At 47.7% G+C, this 25,978-nt stretch overlaps 1 protein-coding gene across 11 annotated transcripts in view; it reads left to right on the forward strand.

Annotated features, from left to right (window-relative positions):
• The first annotated feature begins 10,533 nt into the window (after window positions 1–10,533).
• LOC8023515 (disco-interacting protein 2) overlaps window positions 10,534–25,978 on the forward strand; it is a 100,575-nt gene continuing 85,130 nt past the window's right edge. For 9 of the 11 annotated variants that reach the window (XM_040500397.2, XM_042287334.1, XM_042287335.1 and 6 more), the window contains exons 1-3: window positions 10,538–11,014; window positions 18,367–18,441; window positions 20,945–21,022. In XM_040500397.2, coding sequence (XP_040356331.1) covers window positions 10,933–11,014; window positions 18,367–18,441; window positions 20,945–21,022 — 235 coding nt within the window. In that variant the 5' untranslated portion in view covers window positions 10,538–10,932. Of the gene's footprint in view, window positions 11,015–18,366; window positions 18,442–20,944; window positions 21,023–25,978 lie in introns of all 11 variants that reach the window. The other 2 variants (XM_029967678.4, XM_042287339.1) reach the window with 2 other exon arrangements.

Here is a 25,978-nt window from a genome sequence, read left to right on the forward strand (position 1 = left end):
CAAAGTATAATACGGGAAGGGTTCACAAGGGTCGCGCGGGCATATTCCATTCAGCACGCCAGCCGGTCGTGGGCAGACGGTCGCCGAGTCCGGGAGTGCCTGCTAGGCCTAACTGCCGTGCTCGCTTGGTCGCGTTCGGTGGAATCATGGCCGTTGGAGCTTTTCCCGGGTGTTTGTGGATCCAGCGCGTTCTTGTTCGTCGTGGTCTGTTTCAAGTACTTTTTACTTTTTTCTTGCTGCTTGAAGTCGGGACGCGTGAGAAGCGCACATAGAAAAATAAACGTCCGTGGGTCGTCGCGACCGCGACGCTGTCGGCCATGCTGATTGTAAGAAGTGCGTACGACAGCTTCAAAGCTGTCCTAGGATTTCGTCGTAACCTGCGCAAAACTTGCGAAAATTTCGTTTCGTGAATACAAATTTGTTCTTAAGTTATGGCTTACGCATATTTTTGGCGGAAGATCGTTTCCTGCGACTTCCGAAAGTCGCAGGAAAGGTAAGACAGACGCAGACGACGTTGCGAGCAGACGACGTTGCAAAGGAGCAGACGACGCTCAGATAGGGGGGCGCGATCAGCCAATCAGGGCTCGGCGTTCTGACGTCACCGCTACCCCCTGCGCAAGAAGCAGACGAACTTGCCCTCCGCATATGATCTCCCGTTATTAATTAAACCTTTCATGATCCTATGTACGAAACTGCACCCCGAATTTCGCCAGTGTCAATGGCTGACATCCGTAGCTGCTGCGTGACGTCACAAAACGCAAAGGTTTGTCGGATGGTCGGGATAACAAGCGTTGGTCGATGGATGTCTTGTATTTTGTTTCGAATTATATAGTCTCCTAGGCAGTACCCTACGCAAATATGGTTCTTTTAATGCAGTTCCCAAGCACGTGCAAAAAAAGGCACGCCTTTTAGCAGGATATTACTCGCAGACAGCCATAAGCTTCGAGCAAACGTATGCCGTTTCGCGCAAACACAACAGCGACGGACGCCTATCGAACTAGGGGCGCTTGCAAAGCAAAGGATGCAGTTTTCGCCTCTGAAGCGGCACTTAGGTACACGAAGCGGTATCTGGGTACACATTTCGGCGGATCCACTGGATCGGTGATGAGGCTGCGGGTCATTCCCTCAGAGGCGACGTCCGCGGATCGAAGGCAAACGGCGAACCGTTCAAATGCATGTCGTCACTTGACTTGGACGAGTTCGGTGAATCGTAGCTACGCTCCATTTTCACACGCGGGTCAAACAGATATCGGGCTGCACGCTTGCTGAATACAACTTCTGGTATCATTTCGAGATGGCCAAGCTGTTGGTTTCGGTTTCGCTGCATAATCAAGGTCTGTTCGATTCGGCCAGGAAGTTCTGAACTATAGTCGGTTAGAAGTCAAGAAGATAGCGGCAAATGCCCCTCAAAGGGAATCTTTGCATTTCGACGATAGGTTCGCGGCATCAGGATCATTTTGCGTCGGGGGAGTCACTGGCGGCAGCGCGCGGTCGGTATACCGGTCACCTCGAAGACGAAGGCCTGACGATAGCGTCTTGGCCAAGACAATTATCGACCGTAACTTTGGCGTCAAGTTGAAGCGAGAATCGGCAAAAAAAATGCCGATTCTCGGTGTTTTTGCCAGGCCCGTTAGTGGGCGTCCACAGATACCAGCGGACAAGGCATGCAGTATTATGCTCAGCTACGGCGACATGCAAGTGCCAACGCACTAAATCCCAGACCTCTGCAATGTATCGGAGTCGTCAATATGCATCCAAGAGCAGCTGAAGGCGGAGACCATCAAGAAGGCAACACCTTTCCCGTGTCTGTAAGAATATCAACACTGTGGATCCCCGCATAGCATCAAACTGAAACAATTTACGTGAGCCAATATTTCAACACTCACCACAGGGAGCCAAATCTACGCGAGCAGGTGCCTAAAACGCTTTTAGAATATCATAATCAAGCAAATTCCTACCCTCGGTTATGATCTCAATTCCGCGTCCACCGCGGGTACGTTATTATCATAAATGAGAGGAAATGCAACCTCCGTATCGGCGTTATTGTTAAACATCGCAGACATTTGAGCAATAGCTGCGAAAAATGGCACCGCGAGCAGAGACGGACGAGGAGTTCTGCTATCGCCGTCTGCTCTTGTCGTCTGCTTCTGCAGGGACGCTGAACCGAGTCCGGAGCCGGTGCAAGATTTTGAGGAACTGGGTCTGAACTTCGTTCAGAACTGGGATGAATCGAACGCGCCAGCGCAGTGGTCGTGCAACTTCCGGTTGAATCGAATGCACCAGTTCCTGCACTGCCGAACTAGTTCAGCCAGTTCAGGCGAATCGAACAGACCTAAATTGAGTTAATTGACTGATCCGATTTGGGCGAGGAGTGGGTGGACGTAGTTTAATATCGTTGGCACAGCATCACACCTCAGCTTACAAGCCTTCTGTCCGCTGAGAGCTCAGCTCGTAGCTTTCTTCTGTGAGATGATTGCTGCATAAGCAGGATCTCGATCTGGACGGGAACCCAGTCCCTACGCACGACGGCGATCCACTTTGCTCGTCACTGCACGTCTCGCGGAAAAATGTGGAACGTCATGTCTTGGCTCGCATGTGCTGCCCGGTGGTTGTGGCACCCAACCGCGCAACAAAAATCTCACCAAACCACGAAACAAGTCGCGCACAACAATAAAAACGAAGTACGCTCTGGCGTTCACTCGCAGGCAAACGAGACAAAAATGCTCGCTTTGTGTTTTGTGACGTCAGAGCTTCAATGTTGCCTACGAAAGCAGCGTTTACGCTAGAATGCGATTGGAGCAGTCTAAATTCAATTACTCACGCAGAGGGGCATATAAAATTCGGATATTGCACGTACGGTGCTTCTCGAGGCAATAACAATGATATTCAATTGTTTTCTCGAATACAAAATTTGACCGGACAATCCCTTTAATATTGAGTGTGTGCCTGGAGTGACCAACGACTTTGATTAAATTTGGTGGTCGCGTCGAAACCTTAGAAAACGGCCCGTGACCACGGAAAAGAGAGTGAGAGAGACTTGAACCTGCCGGTCTTGTCTCTCTCTGTCCTACTGAGCTTGAAAAACCGGTTGTGTCTCTCGGTCTTACTCGGTCGCAAGTGTGTGAACGGCGCTTAAAACAACGTTCACACACTTGCAACTGAGTAAGTGGAAACTAACACCTCTTGGTGTTATCTTCCACTGTGAGCGCCAGGGGATACCATGCTCGTAGCCTGCTCGGCCTTCGCAGAAAACGAAGAGAGCGAACGTCAAGCATCCCGCGACGCGGGCCGTTCGACGTTCTTCTAGGATTATTTCCGTTGAGATAATCTCCGAAAAGCTTTCCCGGCTATTTTCCCGGTCTTCGCGAAAAATAGCTGATGGGGTCGGGTCCGGGGTTAGGGGACGGAATAGGCGCGTTCGTTCATTTGCTTTGGTGCTGTGCAAAAAAGCAGCTCCAAAACGTGCCCCAAAACAAGCCGGATTCCGTCCGATCGTCGTGAAGTGACTATGCTGTGTTATTTGAGACCTTTCTTAAATCCTGTTCGGATAACGCGGCACCGTCGGGTACGTATACAGTATCTTGTTCGATTGATGAGACTCGTTGAATTTTATGTTGTAAGCGAGTAATACCCATGCAGTTCGGCTATCCTGTGTGGTTACATATTTTCGACAGTCAAGATTTCTGTAGATTGACACGGCTGAGTGTATGGTGCCGTAAAAAGAATCAACATAAAATGAAGCAAACATTCCAGTTGCATTTGCTCTGTCGCGCATAGACTCACCAAAATAGCTTTCATTTGTTTGTCTTTGTTCTCCAAAATAGTACAATGTTTTCTTAAAAAACCTCAAGAGATTGCATTCGTCATAGGATGCAAAAGAAAAAATAAAACACGGCAATCTAGCTGCCACCAGGGTCCGGAATTGCGCCTACGCAGGCTGCCGCTAAGTCCACTGACGACAAAACCCACAGCCCAGTGCAGTCGGGCAACACTGAAGTAAACTTTAAAAACCAGGGACGCGCGCTGCAAATCGCTTCGTTCGAGACTTGAACCTGACATCATCCTGTCAGCCCCTGTCCGGCCACCACGAAATAATACACCCTAAAAAGAAAAAAAAAAAAAAAGAGGAAAGCAGTATTAAATATGCCTGTGCCACACGGGCAACTCGAATGGCATTTACAACGAATGGCATTTGAACGATCGGCCAATCAGCGCGCGACACTCCGAGCGTGGGGCGTTCCACGCGCGACAGATCGCGAGCCGATCGTTGATCACACGAATGTCATTCGTCGTAAATAGCATTCGAGTTGCCCGCGTGTGGCACGAGCATTACACCCCTTTGTCCCCTATAATGCACCCCAAAACTTTAGTCCGACGTACAGCGCACTATAGTCGAACAGACGGCCCCAAATTTTACGATGGGCTTGATAGCGGTCCGATATAACTTATTAAATAGTTGAAGTACGTATCAAAGAGCACAGAAAGGAAACGCTGAGGTTTTCCAGTAGGACCAAGAAAACCCGATTATTATTTTTTTTTTGTAGTCAGTAAAACGTACATTAACTATTTCAATAAGTTGTGCCACACGGCTATCAAGCCTCTCGTGAAAGTTAGTATACCGTCAGATCGACGTCAGTGCGCTGTACGTCGAACTGAAGTTTTGGGGTGTATTATATGGGACAAAGGGTGTAATAATACACCCTTGTTTTAGAGTGTACGTAAAGGAGGAACTCCCCTCTCACAGAAAAAATCGTAAGGGTGCAGGCGAGCTGGTGAATATTAACCATGTTGAATTAACCTGAAACTGGGGTAGAGAAGAAACATCAAAACGTAGAAGGGACAGAAAATAGACAGTACGACGTCTCAAACTCAGCTGAGTTTCCGTAGGTGGCCGAGTGGGCTAAAGCGCACACCCAGCTCGACGCGCGTGGAGCGAAAGCTCGCGCTGCAGAGCCCAGGGATCCTGGGTTTGAGTCCCACCCCTGCCCGTTTCGATCTGGATGAGCATCGTACCGGCGTGTGGTCGTGTATCACTACTACGTGGTGCACGTTAAAGACCCCAGGCTAGCGGTATTACTGCACTGGCTAAATTGCTCATCTATAGCGTGTGACTCGTCGCAACTTTAATGGCTGACCAAATACACGCTGTATAAATATCCCCACAACCCCCCCCCCCCCCCCCCCGGTATAGTCGTATTGCCCCCCCTCCCTCCCCCTTCTACTTTTACAACGCTTACACACACACACACGGAGTATTGGGGATGAGGAGTGACCGTGACGCCCCAAGCGGTTAACTTTAGAACTACACGTATGGGGACAACAAATACAATGATTCAGCGCTCGGCCGACATAACCGAACACGGCGTCAGCGTTCGGCTGGAGTTCGTGTTCTCCGGTGAGGGGTAGGAGGGGCTCTTTTGTTTCCACTCCGGCCTGCATGAACAATGCAGCATGCACGGTCCCAGCTCCACACAAAAGCCGAAGTGGGTCAAGCTCGCATTCTCTGAGGATAGATCTGGCACTTAAAGGCCGACCTACAGAATTGTCTTCTGCCAGGCAGAAAACCGGTTCCCAGTTTCCTTCTCTCCATTCCCTCTCGCTCTCTTCTCTCCTCCTCTCCCCACAGCAGAGGGGCCCCGAGCTACTCCCCACAGGAAGAAGGAAGGTATCCTCCTTTCTCGAATGGAAAGGAGGAAGTGAGGGAGAGTTCCCTCCTTTCTGCTTGTTTGTCGGCACTTAACGTCGCTTCGTCGATTGTTAGTATTTTTTACATTAAACTGCCCCGCGCTCTATTGTAGAAGATGACATGAACATGCCCATAAGGCCTGTTGGCATGTGCGCAGGCCTTGTGTTGAGTAAACACCGAGGGTGGGGAGTTCGATCTCCTGCCCAATAGTTGAGCCAGTGACCAATGCGCCCTGTGCGCTAACACTATTGCCCCCCCCCCCCCCCCCCCCCCCTTGGTGATAACTTATCTTACGGGCTCCAAGCATCCTAAAATTAAAAAATTATGCTCGAGTGACGTCTATTTCCGCACTAAAAATGTGATAGAAGTTCGTGCGACGCCCACGTCGCACGCGCATAATTTTTTATTTCTGGCACGCTAAGATCCCGTACAATGAGTTAGCACCAAGAACAGACTAGAAACGTCTTTAATGCACCTTTAAGGGTGAACGAAGTATAGGCGTTTTTCGTTTCCGTTCGTTCTCAGTCACGTGGGTTCCGTATTGGTATGCGGGACTGAAAAAGAATAAAACACTTTAACCTGGAATAAGCGAGAAAAATATAGGTGAGGTGAAACAAGAATGTGTGAAAAATAACGCATTTTTTTGGAAACTCCTTCCAGCTGCGTGGACAAAAAAAAAAAATTTTAACGCATGCAAGAAGTGTCGACATTCGAGATGGCAGCGCTCTCGTGGAAAAGGCACCGTGATGTCAGTGTTGTATCAATGGTAGAGAGCCAAGATTAAAGCGAGGGTTCATCTCAGACAACGGGGAGCGTTTGCAATTTAATGGCGGAAGCCTAATGCGGAGATTGGTCCCAAGTGCACATGCGCTGGGTTTTCGCGTGGCAAGGAGAAAAGCAGGCGCAAAGGCAAACGCCCTTCGCTTCCAGACGATGAACGCTACCTCCTCGCAGCTCGTGTTCCCAAAGCGTCTTCGGCGCATCGTAATGTAAGTAGGAGCACGCCAACATAACGCGCAGGGAACGTGCGATGACGAATGCGCCAAGCGCCCGCTGTCATTTATTGAAATCGAAAAAAAAAAAAAAAACACGTTGGCGCGTTTGGGTAGTTTGGGGAACATACGCACGCGGAGGAGTAGATGCTCATAAGCCGGTGTCTCGCACGAAACCGTGCAATGGAGTTTGCCCTGACAGGTCGCGCCATCTGGTGCGCAACTTCCGCAATGATGGGAAGTCCGGTTCGTCACTTGCGCCGTTGAAGACGCTGTATTTTCGTTGGCATAGTGCACGACAATGCAAACAAACAGCCAATTTTTGTTTTGTTTAGTTTGCGATTAAAATTATACTATGTGCCATCCTAACGTGTAAAGCAGCGAAGGCAACTAGCACGAGGTGCTGCTTTCCGTACACGAGGGGCCACGTGGTAACAATAATGTTTGGAGATAAAATGCTGCATTTTTTATACCTATTTTATATATTTTCTCTTCCCGAGTTCTAGCGATCACTTTATGATAATGTGTTTCGGTGATTGATTTGTTTTGTTGTAGCACTCAGCCAAAACCCTCAAAACTGTATTCGTGGCTGTGTTTTCTTTAATGAGGGAACTAAAGCCCCAGCCACAAGCCACACACATTCAGAAAAAAAAGGAGCCAAATGAGCAAAAAAGGGTTCTTTTCGCTAAAAAAGCATCGATTTTGGGGAAGATCCCTTTGAAGCGTGCTTTCTCAGCAAAAAGCACCCCATGCAAAAAAAAAAAAAAAAAAAAAAAAAAATAAAAGAAAGAAATGCAGGGCTAGTTTCCGGCTTAAAGGGGCGATGCAACGATTTTTGTATTTTGCGCAATTACCGCTTAGAACGCATCCCTGACGTTAATGACCTGTGAAACACCCGTTCGTTTTTCACCACACGCAATCGAAGTCGCAGAAAAAAAAAATAAAGAAAAACGAGCAGAGTGCACCCCCTTAACTCGCAGCCAGAACAAGCGGCCACGTGATCTGGAGCCGATTATATGCCGCCAGTGTTGATCATAGCCACGCGCTGGGGTTTGCAAGGCACAGGACACGCGCTGAGTTCCAGCCATTGTTATGGTTCGGCTGTTGTCTTCATCGCAGCGATTGGACACAGGATATACCCGAATGCTTCTCGAGCTATCGATTATCACGAGCCCAAATCGAGTGTCCACGCCATGCTCGGGTACAATCTATGAGCCGCATTCAAATATCGTCACTGGGCGGTACTGCCACCGCCCAGCTACGTCATCAGGTTTTGCGAAGGAGAGATTGAATGAAAACACTCGGTTTTATCCTCGAAATTACGGCGCAACAAAAGAGTTTCTTGGTCAGTGGCTTTGCGTGCGAGTATCCTTGAGTCCCACTAGTGCCAGTAAGCTCGTGTAAAGTGAAAAACATTCTAATTGAATATCGTTGCACTGCCCCTTTAAGCGTGTTTCACATGCAGCGGTTTTGGCCCTAGAGCGGCGCGATTTCTGCCGTCGCGGTGCTCTGGCCAGCACCAGCGGTTGAGCGGCACGAGCGCCGCGACGGCAGAAATCGCGCCGCTCTAGGGCCAAAGTCGCTGCATGTGGAACACGCTTTAGAAAGAGCTTAAAAGGGTTCTTGTTGCAGACAGGAAAGAGAGAAAGAAGACTTTTGCAAATGCCGCATGGCTAGGGCACTTCTCCCGCAGCGGTCACGTTCCTGTCATCTAACATCTTGCCGTTAGTCGTGAGCTGGCCTGGAATTATTCGAGAGCAAGGACGTTTAGCGGTTACCCGTCACCGCAGAAAAATAATAATTTTGGATCAAGTATCGTGAATGGCACTAATCATGTGCGCAGTGTAATAAGGTCACGAGAGCAAGGTAGTTTTGGAAATGCCCTCTCCGCAATTCTATAGGGTTCTGGCGTGCGGCCGGCATTAGTAAGGTGGTGGGTACATCTTATTCGAGATATCGAAATAGCGTTCTGACTCGGCTGTCTTTGTGGCGCTTCCTATTGTTATTTGGCGAAGAGTTCCAGAGTGTTATTCGCAGATTTGCCGAGTTGCTATTTGTTTAAACATTCGAAGTGCTTTACTTAGTCTACTTTGAAGCCGAGATATTGTAACATTATAGTATGCATATTCATCTAAGTGGTGCGTAAAATACATAGTTCAAGTATCGCCTTACATCTAAACAACACTCCTGTTAAAAAAAAGTGTGAATTTGGCTGTTAATTAATTTTAATCATCTTCTACCCATCGGAAACAAATCAGTTTACTTATTTTAAACCAGCAATGTATCACAGTCACTTAAGCCCTCCGAATCGTAAACAATCCCAAAAAGGTTGGCCTTGCAAACATATTAGTCAGATAGAAAATAAACTAAAAATAAAACAAAGTTCTTGCAAATGTTCACTGATAAAAAATGAAAGCCGTTTACAACTCTCTGTGACGCCGAATTAGAGCGCAGCTCTTGAGGAGGAGGAGGGGAGGGTATACCCATCTTCCCTTCCCTCCTTCTCACCTCCTCATCCTGCCTGCTACTCCTCCCTCCGAACGGCGTCGGCGTAACCGTGAGGTCACGTGACCCTCGTGACGTCGCGTGACCTCACGGGGGTTACGAGACGTCACCGGGGTCACGTGACCTCACGCTTAGGCCGCTCAAGCCGAAAACGGGCGCCCACAAGCTGCGCTCTAAAAAAAAAAAAAAAAAAAAAAAAAAAACAAAAAAAACAAACGTGTGAATAAAAGTAATCTTACCTCAAACACATTTCCGAGTTGCCATGAAAGAAATCATTCTGTATACATGATCTAGTGAGTGCTAATCACAATGATTAGCGCACCGAGACGGAAGTCAACCCGATACCTTATTGCGTGAGTGACAGTGGTTCTCAACCACTGATGTTTCGCGGACCCTTTGTGGATCGGCGGAGTTGATGGAAGACCCGTTTGCGGTGAAGGAAAAGGAAAGGTATAGATTATTTATGATAATGATTTAATGAATGGATACAAGTAAGGGCTAGTGCGAAGTAGACTTCTCATTGACGTACACACGAGAAAACTCAGCCAAAACTTTAAACGTTTCTTCTCGATCTAAAAAAAAAAAAAAAAACACCAAAAAACTTTTATTTCCAGGTTTGACCGATGTGACAAGGCTTCGCGGACCCCTGAATGCCTTGAGAACCACTGATCCAGGATATGCCCGGAGCATTATGTCCACAATACCAAAAATAAGAGCTCAGTTCTACCCAGACAAACCGGTCACTATGTTTATAATACATGCGGGGACGTACGCAATCAAAAAAGCCAAGGTCGCTTTGTTAGCAACGAGGAAGGGGGCAGGAGAAGCAGACGGCGCGCCGGCGACTACCCATCATTGGGTTTCTTTGCTGGTGGAGGCGCTGAACTATCACCCGAAAGCGGCACCTTCTAGACATGTGCTCTGGGGCGTATGGCTCCAGAGCACATGTCTAGGCGGCGCCGCAGTCGGGTGATAGAAGAATGTAAAACAAAACAATACCACATAAATGTTACGATGAACCTGAACGGAATCTGCGGGTCATCAAACCCAGTCCACCGTGAGCCAGTCCTTTGCAGTACGAGTGTCATGTGACCTTCCAGAGGAAGCTCGTCCCACCCCTTTTCACTTTAGCAGAGCGAACGCTGGGGAGGAGGGTCTGTTAAAGAGGAAAGAGGGCGGGAGAAGCTTCCACTTGCCAGCGACGCACGGTGTGCACCGTGCACCAAAACCCTTTTGCATCAGGGCGGTCGCTTCCAAAAAAACGTCACAGGCGTTCCTTTGAGAGCCTAGATGGCGCAAGCTACCACCTAGTTCAAAAGACTGAACCAATATTATTTATCTATCTACCCGGGCGTTGGCAGCGTCTAGGAATGGGCCAGTGTGGATTGTGTGGAGAATCGTGTTGACTGGAGTGGGGATTACGCCGCTGCACCGAGACCACCGAGCGACCGACCAACGGGCTACGCCAGCTACGCTGGCTGGGTCGCTGCTTTCATCTGTCGATGTTGTCAAGAGTTCTACTCGTGAACGGGCGAGGCGGTCTGGGCGGTTTTGGGAGACACGCGTTATCGTTGAGAGACGCCGTTTGTTGAGATCTCGATGTGGCGCACGGATGGCTAGGACAGTTAGCATAATCCGCAGTGCACACGCCGTGGGAGGAAGGAGTCGGCCAGTTATGGCTGCGCTCCGTCTATGAACCCCCGTGCGAGCCGAGGGTCTTGCAGTTCGTGAGAAACGTTGACGGCGAAAATGGCGCAGGACATCGACATTACCAGCCTGCCCCCCGACGTGCGAGAGAAGCTCGCAGAACTGGAACTGGAGTTGTCTGAAGGTGAGTTCCTTGGCCGACTTTGAGCCTAGGCCTAACGGCGGCGAAGCAGACGACTCGCGTATTGTGCGGGGCTCGCTTGGGAAGCCCCCTCGGGAAGCGGCAGCCATCCCGTCGGGCCGCGCCGCACGGAGACCTTGGTGCTTTCCGGCAGCGCGGCGCTGGCTCTTCGTCCGGAGCTGTCACTGGGACGCCTCGTCGGACTGACGCAATGGCGTCCCCTGCGTCACGGCGGACCCCGCGTCAGCGCAGGGGGTCCCGCGACCGTCTCCGCCGGGGTGCACGGGCGCCCGACGAACCCGCCGCTGCCCAGGGGAGCGTCTGACACCTCGGGTCTCTGGGCGTGTGCGGGTTCCTCGGCGCCGGCTTTTGGGGTCAGCGCGAGGCCTGCTGGCTGGCGTGACGGCATGCCGACCACATGAGCCGCTTCCGGAGCTGGTCGCACTGGCCTCGGGCACTGGCCTCGGCCAGTGGGATCGTGAGCTTCATCCCTTCGGGCGCGGGTCCCCCGGCACTGAACTTCCGCCCTGGAGCTCGCACTCCCTGTTCGCTTCGGATAGTTTCTAGCGGACGTATTCGATCTAGTGGACGCGATTTGTGCTGGAAAAGCTGACGAACCGTCGTTAATCTCCGCAGGATAATTTGCCAGTCATCTTTAGAAGGGGCTGGTGTTAACGCGCTGCTCGCACGCTCCGTCGTTGCCATGTCGTAGCGGGGTGGTATGACTCTTGCCACCCCTGCCCTTCGGGGTGAGTCAACCGAGACGGGGGCAGCCTGGGCTTCGCCTGGTTCGTGTTGCTGTAGTCGCCGACAGGATGAGAACGATTGTCGGGTCTCTCCAGCGCGACCTTCGGCGTCTCGTGACCCTTGAGCGTGCATGCGCTGCCAAAGCACCATGAAAGGCATCGAGGCTGGAGGCCGCCCTGCCGTCTTCGTCCTGTCAGTCACCAGAGTGAATCACAGACAACAGGTTTCACACTAGCGACGTTCCTCAGCTCGTTGAGAGTTGCTGCAGCCGCTCTTCCGACTTCACTTTTTGCTTTCTGGTGTCTTGACGAGCTGGCAGACTTCCTGCTAGAGTTGTATGAACGCAGTTGGCTTTGGCAGGTCGTTGGCATTTTGGCTCGTGTGTCTACCGTTTCCACAATTCTCGCTCTTGTTTTCCTATGCAGAACGGTCAACAGAACGGAGGTTTTACCCTTCCATCTAAAATATGCTCCGTTGACAGGTTGTACACCAGATCGCCCCAGGCTTGGAAATCTTGTAGCATAAATGTTGCAGAATCATTTGTTGGTTAAGCTGTTAGTCTATTAGAAGCTGCTTGAACAGCTATCTTGCCACTGAAGAGCCTTCGCTGTTGCACGGGTTGACTGTGGAGGATGGAGCTGATGCCATGACAGTGCACTTGATCTCGTTTTCTGCACAGTGGTCAATGACCCATCTTTTAGCCATTTGGAGCAAGAATTTGCAAATGTCTAAGTGCACCCTTTTTCAGCTGTTAGTCTTCATGACTACACGGGGGCAGACTACAAATTACGCAGCTCCGGAACAGACCATACAAACTTTTTTGTCTGGCATTTTTTTTTTTAGTCTTGGCCATAATATTTTTCTTTAACTCTTGGTATGCCAAAGCTTTGCATGTGCAGTGATCTAAGTGCGCTATATTGTGCACCTACCTGAACACCCACTGTGTTGTCCCAAACATGACACCTCACATTAGCCGCCTCGGTGGCTCCGAGGCGAGAGCGCCGGCCTACGGATCCCCAGGTGGCGGGTTCGAATCCCGACCGAGGTGCCCGCAATATGACTGAGGCTTATTGCGGAGAAGGCGCCGTGTAACCGAGCTTTCGGTTGCACGTCAAAAGATCCCCAGGTGGTCGAAATTAATCCTCAGTCCTCCGCTGGGGCGTGCCAGATGCCCATCGTAGGTTTGGCACGTAAAACGCCCAAATTTGACTTTGACACCTCACATTGACGAAAAGTGTCAAATGTCAAATGTAAAAGTGCCTCTGTTTGCTGCTTTCTGAAGGCAACTGGGTCACTTCGTTGCATGTATGGCACATTAAATTTTATCGTTTTGCCGTTTTCTGCGTAGCATGATTCAAGGTCACTGACAATTTGGTCGTCGGCAGAGCTTTATCTACACGCAAGCACCTGCATTGAGCTGGTGGTTGTGCATCAAAATTGATCAAATCTGCTGGTAAGGTATTAAATGCAGATGTGGTATTCTGTGGATGCAGGCTTATTGTAATCTCCACATTCATCCATAATGTGAATGGGGAAATGGATAGAAATGATTAAGAGGTACAAGACTGTGGCTGCTCAGGACTGCTTCGTGCTTCGATGGCTATGCTTTTTTTTCTCATGAAGGGGGAGCTCCACCATCAATGCGAACATTTTCAACAAAATACATTTTCTGAACGGCAGTAACAAACTGCCGAGGACAAGAGCTATTTTCTGGAAGGTAATGCAATTTCGAATAGTTCGCACTGAAACTTGAACTGGCAGGTTATGATGTCAACATAAGCATTAATATGAGGGCAGCTTGCTCTTTTCTCACCTTTAGCTCCCAGTATGATTGGGGTGGCTATAGTTCAGCAAATTTGGTGGACTTGGTGGCAGCATTTTAGAGGACCCATCAATTTGCTTATGATTAGGGTTCTTTTTTGTTTAAATAGATAGAAAAGATACAGTTAGAGTATGGCAAAATAATTTTTTAACATTTGGTTTTAACTGAAAAGGTCACTAATTTTGTGCAATATGGCACAGCTAGTGAGCTGAAAGGTGTTCGGGGGTGGAAATCAGTGGCATAGCCAGAAATGTTTTTGGAGAGGAGGAGAATATTGCCGAAATTATGTGGCTATGCATCTTTTTTTTTTTCTCAGCCAACGTATTTGCAGGTGGAGTGAGTAGGCAAGCGAACTGGTTGATGTTACACATTTTTGAAAAACTGGAGACGACGGACAAAAAAGGGGACAGCACACAACACGTCTCAAATTGAGACTTCCTGTGTGTTGTCCCCTTTTTCGTCTGTCGTCTCCGGTTTTTCAAAAATGTGCAACGTATTTGCAGCTTTTTAGAAGCTGCAAAACATGGGTATGATATTTCTTTTTTAATATTAAGTGTGTGCCTTCGATGACCCACGACTTTGATTATATTTGGTGGTTGTGTCTAAACCATAGGAAAAAGCATGTGACCTTGAAGAAGAGAGTGAGCACGACTCAAACCGGCCTGTTCTCGATCGGCGGTTTTTGGGCGAGAAGAAAACTAATTTCGAGCTGCAAATTGTGTTCTGGGTAGTTGGGCTTTCATGTGTCATGTACAAATAAAGACCTTGGCGAGCATAGATACCCTGTCAGTTGAATAAAGCAATTGTGGTGTATATAAATGGCCATTGAAATTAAAAATTTCTTGCATTAAACCTGGGTAAAGCCTGTTGACATCCGTTTCGTCTTCTCTTGCCTGTGCTTTTTTTTTTTTTTTTTCGTGCTTTGACATTGACAATTAGATGTGCTATCCCTCGTATTTATCTTGTATAATTTTAGTTGTATCATTTAGCTGTTGAATTGTGACCCCTTGATATGGCTGTTGCATACTCCTTGATGGCACCGACCTAATCATTACCATTTAATAATTGGTTACAACCGTTGGAATTGTCCAGTACTCACAAAAATAAATAAAAAAAATGTGACTTCGGTTGAATGAACATGCTGCATAAATTGCAAGAAAAAAGGTAACCTTTGTTGCTGAAACATATTCACCGAAATTAAAACAAATTTTCTTTCCTGATAAAAGCTAAAACTAATTAACTGAATTTGAAAGAAATAAAAAAAAAAAAAAAACTGACAACATGAATCCATACTTCCACTCTGTTGGCATAGTGTCCTAGGAAATGACAGACGACTGCGCATCCTCCTGAACCGCTGGCACGTGAAGTCCGATGCAACACCGAAAGCTGAATTGTGTGAACAAATTTGTTCCTTTCATACCGGAGGCAGCTTAATTTTTCTTGATGTGAAGTTTTCTGCACTCTGCATGCAGTAGTGCCTTGGCATGATGTGGGCCTCTCGATTCTCACTCGTGCACGGTAGCTCTATGGCATTTGGGTGTGAAGCAGCGGAAGTGAAGTGGTTTGTCTTTCCATGGAAGTGCTAAATGTTCGTAGCAGAGGCTTGGTCTTGCACGGTGTTGCAGAGAGGCTTCTAAAATGGTGGAATGTTGCTATGCTTTCTTTTGTGTTTGTGTACCAATACAGGGATCTCCTTTTTCCTCACATCTGCTTAAAGGGCGGCTCTGGTCAGTATTTTCTAATTTGGTATTATGACTGTTTACAGCTCAGTCAGTATCCCTGAATTATGAGGTACAATTTTGTTTCCAGTAGAGAGTGTAGTTTTGTAAATATCTTGGCTCAAAGTTTGGTTTCAGGCGTCCACAGTAAGACCGCAACTATCTGCTATAGAAGCATGGAAACACTGATCATCAGCCATTATGCTGCGACGTGACGTCACTATGGTGCTGAGGGAGGCATCGCCTAGTGATGCTTGATCAAAAGCTAACCTGCTTGCCACCTGCTTAAGAGCAGCTGGTCGCATCTTTAAAATCTGCTCTAGTGGAGTATGCGGCTTCACTTTGACATAATATTTCAGCAGAGATCATATTTCGTGCCTCTAAAGCGATGCCAGTCATTTATTCTGGTTTCGTTTTCGACCGGAGTTGCCCTTCGAGATAGTTATAACAAACTGAACCGGCAAAAGCATCCCATGCAAATCGGTACACAATTTAGTGTCGCATGTGGCCCTTTCATCGCTTCTCCAAAGCGTTTCCAGTAGAGCAGCAATCAATCGTAGGGACGAAAGCATGTTTTCTTCAAATAAAATGTTGCCACAGAAATTGAAAATGTGGAGGTGTTTCATAGACATGCTCATAAAGGTTGCTTGATACATGGTGCAACTTCTGTAGTGTACCTCTTCCGGCGTGGGAGACTGCTCAAGGCGGAGCGCGGGAAGGTCATCGTCTCTTCTTTGGTGACAATCCTGTGACTGAATTTTTAATTTGGACATTAGTTTGGCTTGTGCGATGCCTTTTGTGGCGCGTGCCGTCTCTTCCTCTTCGGCGTTTTTATGCAGTATTGTGAAAACGAAAGGCACGAGATGGTATGGCCGTTTGGGTGGCTTCGTTTTTGCATGCACTGGTGCACTTCCGTGTGTGGGGATTGGGCACGTGTAGGGGTTCTACAGTCACTGACAGGATGAGAACAGCAGGGAGGAGTTTGTTGTCCAGCCTCCAGTGTGAGCTTCCTTCTTTAGATAAGGCCTGAGCGCCTCGTGACCTTGGAGCTTGCGTGTGCAGCCGAAGCGCGGCAAAAGGCAATGGGAGCATGCTGGAGGCCGGGCAGAGAAAAGGATGCCTCGCCGGTCTCAACTTGTCGGTGACTAAACTTCTGTTTTGGGCAGGTGCCTTGACAGGCTGTCAGCATTGCCGATTGTGCTCCCGTTACTTGCACACTGAGGCAAGTGTCATCTTCCAGGAATGTCGGACATCGGTGAATATGGGCTTCAACCAGTCTGCTACTGGGAATTGCTTGCTTGGTGTCAAAATACAGTGTAAAAAAAAAAAAAAAAAATAAGAAGACGCGCCTGGACTATTGTATTAACTTCTAAATGCTGCAATGACGGGAAAAATATTGTGCTAATGTGACATTGAAGTTATTTTGAAATGTAAGGCAGGACGGTGCTCTCCGTTAAAAAGGCTTCGCTAGGCAGATTATTCAGATTTAAGAAATTAAAAGTGCAAAACAAGACGAGGACGAAGAAAAAATCCCGCACGACACAGACAGTTGCTGCTTTTAAACTCGTGAACCAGCTAGCTCAAACCAAAGTGTTAATTCAGATTATTCCAGTCATTGATGGTTCTGGGGAAATAAAAATTCTTGTTTAGAGGCAAATGAATTGTCCTTGGACAATAAGACATGTCTTCACCTTCATTTACTCCTAAGTGTTTGCTCAGTCCCTTAGCATCTTACTTTATAGGATAAAAGACTGGAGATTCTGGATGATGTTTCACGATAAGTCAGCTATCGCCCTCTCCTTACAATAAAGGATCTGATGGATCCAAGGACTCAAATGGGCCAGTGGTTGACCTTTGTAGGTATGTGGGTCTACCACCTCATTGATTGCAGTTGATCACTAAGTACGATAAAAAATAAAAGATGCTTCAAGTAAAGTCGGGTACTTTTTTTTTCTTCACAGATGGGATATGAATTGTACTTAAGTTCTGATATGGATAGAGCTAAAACGGACTTGGTTTTTATTTTTTTCTACGGTAGCATTTTTAAAGCAGGTAAGCAGAAAACTCGACAGTTGCTGCACCAATTTCAAAGATGTATAGTTTATTGTGACCTGTTGACGGCATAATTGGATGAGCATTGTTGCTCAGTTATGTGCACAGATTTTCCCAGTTCTCTAAGGGCGCTCACGTTGGTGAAGTGTGTTACAAATCCACTTGTCGGTGAATTGCAGAATGAGGTTATGTTTGCCTCAAAAGACAGTTGTGAAATGTGACAAGCGCGTGGGCAACCACTGCAGCACCAGAAGTGCCAGAAATGTGTGCAAACTTGCGACACCATTAAAGGAAGGAACTACAATAGAATGAAAGTGGCACCCTTAAAATGTATGTCTTTGGTTGGATTGCCCCTTTGTCCTGACTGGGTTTTCCTCTCGCTTGTCTCGGGAGCAATCCGATGAGAGTAAAGTGGCCTCGAAAGTCCCGCCACACTGCAGGCCTGCAGTTAAATGGCCAGTCGCTTCACTGCTTTCATGGCTGCTCGCCTTTTCTCCAGTGTCGTCACACAACTGATCTTTTCTTTGTGCATATATAAATTGAATTTGCCTCTTTGTAAAGTAACAATTTTGAATAAAAATATTTGTGCGATAGTTCTTAGAGGTCAGTTTGTGCAATTGATTTTAAAGGGGCTTGAAAACAATTAGTGTACCTGTAACATTTTCTGGCCTCTTGATTTTCCCATTTCTTGTTAGACTGCAGATTGCCCGTCGTCGGAAATGGTGGCTCGCGGCATAGTCGGAGCCCCGCGTGACAACTCTCGGGAAATTGGCTGACACTTTGTCTTTCGTCTTGTAATTGACTACTAGAGAGCCTCCTTCTCTTCCAATGCTCATGCTTGTTTCTACAATAGCTGCTGCTTTGACACATTATAGCCTTAGTTTCTGCTGTGCCATGAAACCTGCAGTCTCTCTATTGGAGAATGCCTCAAGGTGTGTGGTCAGTGGCAAATGGGCTGACGGGCCTCTGTGTTCTTCGCTGGGCTGGGCTCCTGTTGACTGTTCTGTTGCTTACAGGTGACATCACCCAGAAAGGCTATGAAAAGAAAAGAGGCCGACTCTTGGCTCCATACCTGCCACCCCATCCAACAGGTAGGAAACGTTTGACTTCAAGGCAGACCCCGCAGCGAGACCCTGTAGTGTTTGAAGGTCTTGCAGTCCCACGTCGTTAGGTCCATGGCTTCCGTTGACCAGATCTGCAGCCACGTGCGTGGCACATTTCTTGTTGAGCATCTGAAGGATAGGGTGGCGAATTTGCCCAGTCTGCTGGAAACCAAACATTTGTTTGAGGCCCTAGGACTGTGTGTGCATCTGAAAGCTTGCTTTGCTACATTTTGTGAGAGTTTTGCTTTTGTGCTGCTTAGTTTGCATAGGCAGTTCCTACCCTAGTAGCACACTTGGTTCTGTGAATGTCTTTAGGATGTCCTAATGTTCTGGGGATGTGACCTGTGGACGTTCATAGGACATCCCCAGAATGTTAGGACATCCTAAGAACATCACAGAACTAAGCGTGCTACTAGGGCAAATTCCGATGAGGTAAGACGATGGCCTATTTGGATTTGGATATGCGGCTAACCCCTTCGTAGCGGGGGATCCCAGCATACTGGATCTAGCCAAATTGATCTGTTATTTTCTTCTTGGTTTTTCTTCCACCAGTGGTCCAATCTTCTTTTTGTCCATTCTACCACTGGTATGGGCCGCGGGCCCCTGCCCAGAGAACAATAGACTTGTATGACAGACCCACAGGCGTATGTTATAGGTATATAGGGCTCATGTAAGCCTAGCAGGGCAAGTCTGGGGGGTCTCAAGGGGTCTCAGACCCCCCACTGATTATAACGGATGGTCTGGGACCCTCCTCCACAGCCCCAGCATTAGTGAAATCAAAATCATATCTTGCAATAAAATGGCTTGTTTTCAGGGATGTGACATTTGTGGATTAGCAATTCGAGGGTTGCAGGCAGGTACAGCGTGGGCAGAGTCAGCAGTGTGGTTTATTTCATCTGCATCTAGTACATCTCGTCAGAACCCCCTCCTCCCCTCCCCCCCTCCCCACCACCACCACCTTCTTGTAGGGACCCCCCTCAACTTACGGGAGACTTTAAGCACTGAAGCCTAGTAACATCGAGGTTTATTGGTTTTTTGGTGTATTTGCAGAAAATGAAATATGCTCGAATATGTTTCTGCACAAAGTTTCTAATTGCTGAGATGAACTTGCCATTTTTTTAAGTTCCCTGTTAACATTGTGTGGTTACTTTATAACAAATACATAGATGGAGTGAATGCACCCAACTAATTCAACCTTATTAATACTATTCATATGATGCTAGACTCTGTCGAAACACTTCTTAATTTACTTTATGTTTGCGCATTGCTTGCAGTTCTGCTATTTTTGCAGTGAGTGACATAACTGGGTGGTATTGGTGTACAAATATTAATATAATCTGGCAATTGTTTCTTTATCCATTTGAGTATATCTTAAACTGGTGTATCTTAGTAGTGCAATAGTTTTCAAGTGGGTCGCTGGCATCTTAATACAAATATCTTGTCATATTTTGTCATGAAAATGTGTTGTCCTCTTTTTCGCCCCGTCCTCACTCAAATTCCAAATAGTGCTTTTCTATGGTCAGTCCAGGTTTCCTAGCAAGTTTCTTTTTTCCTATGTACGGTTTCCACATGCTATATGTATATTTTAAGTCTGGCTGTAGGACTAGAGTTTCACGGAGGGTGCATGAGGCCGTTTCAGTGTGCCTCAAAGCTGTTGTGTCGAACGTCGCCCTGTTTTTTCGTGTGAGAGTTCAGTGAATCATGGGATTGCCTCTCCAAGCGTTCCTTCGGTGTGCAGCGGAGGCAATGGCAATAAACGGAGCACTGGTAACCGGAGTATGAGACACTGTGAGGCTGAAACTGCTTGTGTGTCTCGGGTTACGGTGTGCACATGACGTCCCATATTTCTCAACATGCTAAGCCTCTGAAACCCATACTTTTCTCTGTGTTGTGTCTCGTTTGGTAGCGCCGTTTTTGAGACTTTGGAAATCTGCAGATTTTGAAGATAACAGTCGAATGGGAGATACTTCAAGCTTTATCCCAATAAAATTGTTATACTCGCCTTATATGTCTTGCCTGCATTTGACAAAATAACTGCGAGGTAGAACATCCTATTTCCAGCGTGAACTAGCTATAGCTAGTATTCGTTTAAGAGGCAGCAAGTTGTCTCGGGGGTGTGCGAGGGAAGGGCTGTAATAGATGTGATGCTAAAGGTTGTTGTAGAAGCTACGGTGCGGCAGACGAACGGGTGCAGGGGTCGCTGACAAGGCGAGGTTCAAACTTGTGGCTCCTGCGGTTTGGATTGGCTGGTCATCTGCAAGGGCAGGCCAGTTGAACCGTCACTTGCCTCGTTTGCTGCCGATGGTGTTGGCAGTTCCGAGAACAGCCTTCAATGTCGCGACAACTCTGGGGACGTTGCTTGGTGGAAATTGAGCGTACGAAAGAAAGACTGAGTAATCGTGCAGTTGGGAGACTCGTTGCGCACACATTGTCTCTGCTCCGAGGTGGAGAGGGGTTTGTGGCACACTTGACGCTGGGGCTTTCTTGACAGGCTCTGCTAGTCCTTCCACCCGAGCCAAAAGGAGAGCCCAGCGGCGGCTCACGCGCAACGAGAGCAGGTACCACTCAGGTACGTCTGCCCCACTGCTCGGTGCGCCGTCCCTAGTGAAAGGTTGTGGTTTTGGGGAAACCGTTGCCAGAGTTGGGGACACCTGCGAGTGCATGCTTCTAATTGCATGTTTGCATTGCATCGCAAGTTTGAAAGACCAGAGCCTGACCTTTGGATGTGTTGGTAGCTCCCTTAACGATTAGTCGGTAATTGTATACCAGTGCCAGTGGGAACTCCAAGCCCAAATGTTCTTTGAGCTTGTTGAAGGTGGGATCGATGGTTCTAGGTTGTCATCATCTGCGATCACCATCAGCTACCACCATATATTCACTCATTCTGTGCTCGCCCCTTGTTTACTTAACATACATGGCAGTGGGCGAGCAGGCGCATTTTGCGTAAGGGTTTGTACCTCTACTTTGCCTGGCACGCCGCCGGGTACGCACTTATATCTGTGCAAATAAACATCACTTATCACTTTCACACCTTTCTTCATACGAGAGGGGGCGGGGGAGACAATGTTTGGTAAAGTAGTGGAGGAAAATATGCCCTAGTTCACAAAATTTGACACCTGATTATGATAGACTCTCTTATTCAATTTTGTCTCGTACGTTTCTGGTGCAGCGAGATCAACTGGAAAAGTTGGCACCTGGATTGTGGCTTGTATCTTGCTCAAGTATTACCTTCGAGGTGCATTTTAGCAGTTTCTCGCACCCTGCAAAAAATTGAAAGCCCAATTCTGTTGGAGATTAGGGATCTTGAGACAGTTGAGGGCCATTCAGAAATGCATCATGGTCTAAAGTCTGGTTCACACGCTAGCGTTTGGTTGCAGCAGAGTGCACTATGCAGCCTTGTGCCTTTTGAGATACAGACTATCACCATCTATGAGCTGATCCTGGAACTGCATTTCACTGGAGTGAAGGTTTTGTAGTATTTGTGAGATCAAATGTACATACTATCTATGAGGACTAACAACAGTGTTTCATGGCGCATGTTTGTTTCTGGATGGGAGTGGAAGTCCACTCTCTTGAACGAACCAATGTTTGTGTATGTGGCACCTGGTCTACAAATGCACGACGGACATTGGGGGGGGCCAGCTTGCCGGTGGTGTAATGCTATCTCACAATGGCGCCTCGAGAGATGGTGCCAGTGTATTCGCTCGTCGTAAGAAATCGTAAGACTGCACAACGTACTTGGTTGAAACTGAGCGCAAGTGTCTGAGCCAGCCTTGAGAAACCTCCTCCGATAAATGCAACCACCGAAATACGGATGAGGACAATTGCAGCTCTCTAGATTAAAACTTCAATTTTCATTGTGCCGGTAAGAAATGTTTCAGTAGCCCAAGTGTTCATGAATACGGGCATTTTGAATTGTGGTACGCATACCTCTTCAGGAAATTTTCACAATCGTGGCTAATGTGGTATAACGCTGCAGCTCGATTAGGACTTCCTTTTCCGTTCTTCGGGCTATTGAGGGACCCTACTAGTCATTCCCATAAAAAGTTGCATCAAACTGAGGGGAAGTTTGATTGTGGGCAATAGACCGATATCACCGGCCTGTTTTGTTATGCCACCGCTGCCGGCATGAGTCATGTGAACTGTAGTCTTTCTGCACACGCGACAAGCCTGCTGCGGGTCTGCGCGAGCAGAGCATGAGATGGCACAAGCTGCCTTGTGTACTGCTGCCTGCTTCCTGTGAACTACAGTTATGGCGGCATCACACACGCGTGGAACGCTTGGCGAGTTTGGTCTATTGTGGAGTGAAGTATCTGAAAAGCTCGAGGGGAGGATTGAGAGTTCGCTGAGAACAGCAGGGTACGTTTTTTTAACCATCGATTCGGCTGTGCCCAAACGTATTGACAGCGGTTGGGATGGAATGCCAAATTTTCAGAACTTGGCGTTGTTCGATTCAAGGGTCTGAAGCGATTTTCGGAAATTTTAGATGAAAAAGTGGTGGCGAACAAAGCTCATAAATACGTGGAGAGGAATAGCGCCTGATGCCAAGAACAAATGCCATTTTCAAAAAATTTAATTCCAACTTTAATTGGATGAGGTTAGGTTTCGATGCTCTATCATCCCATTCCAACTGCTCGAGCCACAGCATAATGGAGTCTGAGGTTTCAGCGATGCGTAGTTAATTTTTGCGGTGCGAGAAACACTTAGATTTTCTCAGCTGACGCCGATTTTAAGCTTGCAGTGTTTTTAATAGTAATAAATGTTAACCAACTGCTGTACTAACTGTATCATCGTCTGGGGGCAAAGAAAGTGACGTAGTAGTGGCTAAGAGCAACATACCTAACACCAAGTCGCAAAAAATGAGGGAGTCGACGGATGAACCATTTCCCCAAGGGTGTACTATCACGATCAATATGAGTGCGAACACCGCTCCGCGTTGCCCGCGGTACTACCACTGCCCCCTGCCAATTGCTCTTTCAACTATAACTGCACCTTGCGTTCGAGGCAAATTGTCTCTGGCGAGCGCCGCACCACTCTGCACTTCCGGGTCGTCTGCTAGCGCAAAAACGGTTGGCGAAACCGCGAAACCGTTTGCCAATGACGAGAAACATTTTTCGCTAGCAACATGCGCCAGCAAATGTGACTTGTATAAATATTTTTAGGGTCAGCTTTTTTATTAAGAAGTTTTAGTAGATTATTACTATGACTTCGATAACAATCCCCGGTACTTTGCCGACGCCTTTAAGCATGAATCATACTGTTATCAGTTGAATCAAAGCAATCAACTAAGGCTGCCTATTATTTGCTTCGTGTGCGTTTTGCGACAGCAAAGGACCACCAATGCGCACAGGAAAAAAGTTAGCGCGGTGCCAGCGTGAACAATACCGTTTGCACTCGGACTTTATAAAAGCAATATTACACAACAAAATTTAAGCGCAATCTGGCGCGTGTTGCAGATCAGACATTTGTAATATTCCAATTGTGACTGAATTCCCTCGCATGAATAATACATAAACTTGTGGAAAAAATCATTTTCGTTTTTGTTGGTTTTAAAGACATTGTAATATATTGTTCGTTCTATAAATATTATGCACGGTATTTTTGTGTCGTACAATCATTATCAAGGTAAGAACGTCACGGCGTTTTTTTTTTCCCGTATTCCCGGTCTCGAGCGCGCGCTCGCTGCATCTGGAGTGCTTTGGCTGCGTGTGCATGCACGCGACGCACGAAAAGCAATATTAACAAAGACGAAGCTCGCGCTGGAGGCGGGAAAACTGAAGCCCCTACCTGCATTTCTCACATTGGTGCCATCTTGAAATTTGGTGCCTATGGCGGGTGCTTGCGTCGCTTTCTCAAGGAGTGCACATGCGCGTGCTTGGTTGTTGCTTAGAATGGTGGTATCTCAGTCTTCAATTAAAATCTTTCATACACACGCGCCACGTTTCTATTAGGGTGGTGACATCTCCGCCATTTTAAACCCTAGAATGCACGCGCTTCGGTCTTGTTCGGAGCGAGCGCTTAGCTCCGAAGCGAGCGTCATTTTGAGGTCAATTTGGTAAGCGCGGGCAGTTCTCAAGACGACAGTGGCTGTCTTCACCCCTGTGACAGACGCACATCGAGGAATTCTCTTGACTCAAAAAATAAGCAAACTGCTCCAAGCGTTCGAAATTCCAAGCTGTCGAATGAGGGTCTCGCGCTAAGGCGCCTTTCTATATCGATTGTACAATCGTTTGGCAGATAAATAATGAAGCTGTTTATTGTGGGTTTAAAAGCACGTGTCTCGAGACGCGAGTAGAAACAAACGCTTTTACAGAGGTGTGGACGTTCAGCATGGAGCCACATGTTTTATTTTTTGGTCGTTTATCGCATATGTTTACAAAACTTCTGAAATACAGTAGATGACACTTTACTTTGACTGTGTTCCAATTTTGAACAATTTGACAAAAGTTACGTAGTGGTGAGAACAGAAATCTGGACGATGAGAAAATAATCACAGAGGGCAATATCGGACACAACATAGCAATCGTGTGATTAGAAATTTAATTATATTTATCAAAAGTATTCGCTGCAATGGTCACCGCGGCAAAAAAGAATGTCGCAACTGTGTCTGTAAAGCTTTTCCAACCGGATCGAGGTCATTGGAGGGGGTCTTTAACAGTAGTGTTACTGAATAGGGAAATTAATAACGTGTCATCTCCCCGTTACCCGAGACCACAGCCCTCATCCTGTCAGGCAAGGAGCCATAGAGCGCGGTCACGAAGTCCGGCTCGCCCCGAAGTCGTACCCATTCACGGCTGACCTCTTCCCATAGTTCGTCGGAAGTGGCGCGGTGTAGAGGACGCCGTGCCATGGTTGACTTGATCCGCCCCCAAACGTGTTCAATGATGTTGAGGTCGGCTCCTCTTGGGGGCCAAGGCAGCGTCGTGACACAGCGCTCCTCCAGGAGGGACCGGACCTGGCGTGACATGTGAACTGGGGACTGGTCGTGTTGGAACACGAAGTCTCCATCTGGAAACGGGCCATCCAGGACGTAAGGCAGCATGACGTGGTCGATTATTGTGCAATAGTCGTCTGACGCCATGCTGCCCTCAATCCTGAAGAGCGGTCCAAGTCCATTTGGAGACACCACGCCCCAGACGTTGATGGCGTTTCGACCACTGGAGACGACCTTCTGCACAAACTGCTCTTCGAAGCTGAAAAAACAATGTTTGATCTTCTAAAGTCACGTTTTAATACGGATAGGGGAAAAAAAAAAGCTATTCTCACTGGCAACACACTGGCCGCCACACGTGGAGCCGTTGGTCCCACCGGGTCGTGAACGTCGACTCGTCGGAAAACACCACCTTGGCCCAGTCTTCCCGCGTCCATGACTCGTGCTCCCTGGCAAATCAAAGCCGGTCTCGCTTATTTGATTCTGTGAGGAGCGGTTTTTGGGCCGCCATGCGGCTTGCCAGTCCGGCCTCAGAGAATCTTCGGCGCACTGTTTGGACGGATGCCTCGATCGCCAGGGCTTCCCGAACCTCCC

The sequence above is a fragment of the Ixodes scapularis genome, unplaced genomic scaffold (assembly GCF_016920785.2).
Source record: "Ixodes scapularis isolate PalLabHiFi unplaced genomic scaffold, ASM1692078v2 PGA_scaffold9__187_contigs__length_104089568, whole genome shotgun sequence".
Classification (NCBI taxonomy): Eukaryota; Metazoa; Arthropoda; class Arachnida; order Ixodida; family Ixodidae; genus Ixodes; species Ixodes scapularis.